This window comes from Apteryx mantelli, unplaced genomic scaffold (assembly GCF_036417845.1).
Source record: "Apteryx mantelli isolate bAptMan1 unplaced genomic scaffold, bAptMan1.hap1 HAP1_SCAFFOLD_20, whole genome shotgun sequence".
In the NCBI taxonomy this organism is placed as follows: Eukaryota; Metazoa; Chordata; class Aves; order Apterygiformes; family Apterygidae; genus Apteryx; species Apteryx mantelli.
The window spans coordinates 9,415,942-9,417,287 of NW_027118553.1; the positions used below are offsets into that span (position 1 = coordinate 9,415,942).

At 51.2% G+C, this 1,346-nt stretch overlaps 1 protein-coding gene across 1 annotated transcript; it reads left to right on the forward strand.

Annotated features, from left to right (window-relative positions):
- Positions 1-221: 221 nt before the first annotated feature.
- Positions 222-1,031, forward strand: LOC136996127 (olfactory receptor 14C36-like; the record flags this gene model as incomplete). The annotated part of the gene is made up of 1 exon (XM_067317117.1): positions 222-1,031. A coding segment is annotated over one exon (810 nt), but the record flags the coding sequence as incomplete, so codon positions are not given.
- Positions 1,032-1,346: the final 315 nt, after the last annotated feature.

Below are 1,346 nucleotides of genomic sequence, written 5' to 3' on the forward strand. Positions count from 1 at the left end.
TGCTGAGATGGGGAGAAGTAATGTGTGTTTGTTTGGGGGAGGCTATGAGAAATTTTTGCTCTAACAAGTCTGCCCTAACTTGTCAATGTCTCTTCTTCATCACACAGTCCCCCTGTGCCTTAAAGGAGCAAATGTCCAACAGCAGCTCCTTCAATGAGTTTCTCCTCCTGGCATTTGAAGACACACGGGAGCTGCAGCTCTTGCACTTCTCGCTCTTCCTGGGCATCTACCTGGCTGCCCTCCTGGGCAACGGCCTCATCATCACAGCCGTAGCCTGCGACCACCGCCTCCACACCCCCATGTACTTCTTCCTCCTCAACCTCTCCCTCCTTGACTTTGGCACCATCTCCGTCATTGTCCCCAAATCCATGGCCAATTCCCTGTGGGACACCAGGGCCATTTCCTACTTGGGATGTGTTGTCCAGGTCTTTCTCATTGTCTTTTTCCCTTTGGCTGAGTATTCTCTTCTTACAGTCATGGCCTACGACCGCTTTGTCGCCATCTGCCAGCCCCTGCACTATGGGACCATCATGGGCAGCAGTGCTTGTGTCAAAATGGCAGCAGCTGCCTGGGCCAGTGGTTTCCTCAATGCTGTGCTGCACACTGCTAAAACATTTTCACTACCACTCTGCCAAGGAAATGTTGTGGAGCAGTTCTTCTGTGAAGTTCCTGAGATCCTCAAGCTCTCCTGCTCTGACTCCTACCTCAGTGTGGTTTGGGCAGTTGTGATTAGCGTTTGTTTAGGCTTTGGGTGTTTTGTTTTCATTGTGCTGTCCTATGTGCAGATCTTCACTGCTGTGCTGAGGATCCCCTCTGAGCAGGGACGACACAAAGCCTTTTCCATGTGCCTTCCGCACCTGGCCGTGGTCTCCCTGTTTATCAGCACTGTAATATTTGCTGCCCTGAAGCCCCCCTCCCTCTCCTCCCCAGCTGTGGATCTGGTGATGGCCGTTCTGTACGCAGTGGTGCCTCCTTCACTGAACCCCCTCATCTACAGCATGAGGAACAGGGAGCTCAAAGACGCACTGAGGAAACTGGTTCAGTAGGTACAATGTCAGCACCAATAACTCTCCCATGTGCATCTGCTCCTCATTCCCAGGGTATTTGGCAACGTACCTGCGTGTTGGTCATGTCTGTCTTTCTTACTTACTTTTCTCTGTTACATTCTCCTAAAAGAAATAAATATTTTGTTTCGTGCCTCCTGTCCTCAGGAATCTCTCATTTGAATCTGATCCAGACACCATGTTGAAGCAGGAAGCCAGGCTTCCACCTTCATCAGCAGAGATGGGAGAACCTCCGAGCCTGCTGGTCTGAGCTCCTTGGATGCCTTCAGTGCAATGAGGGGA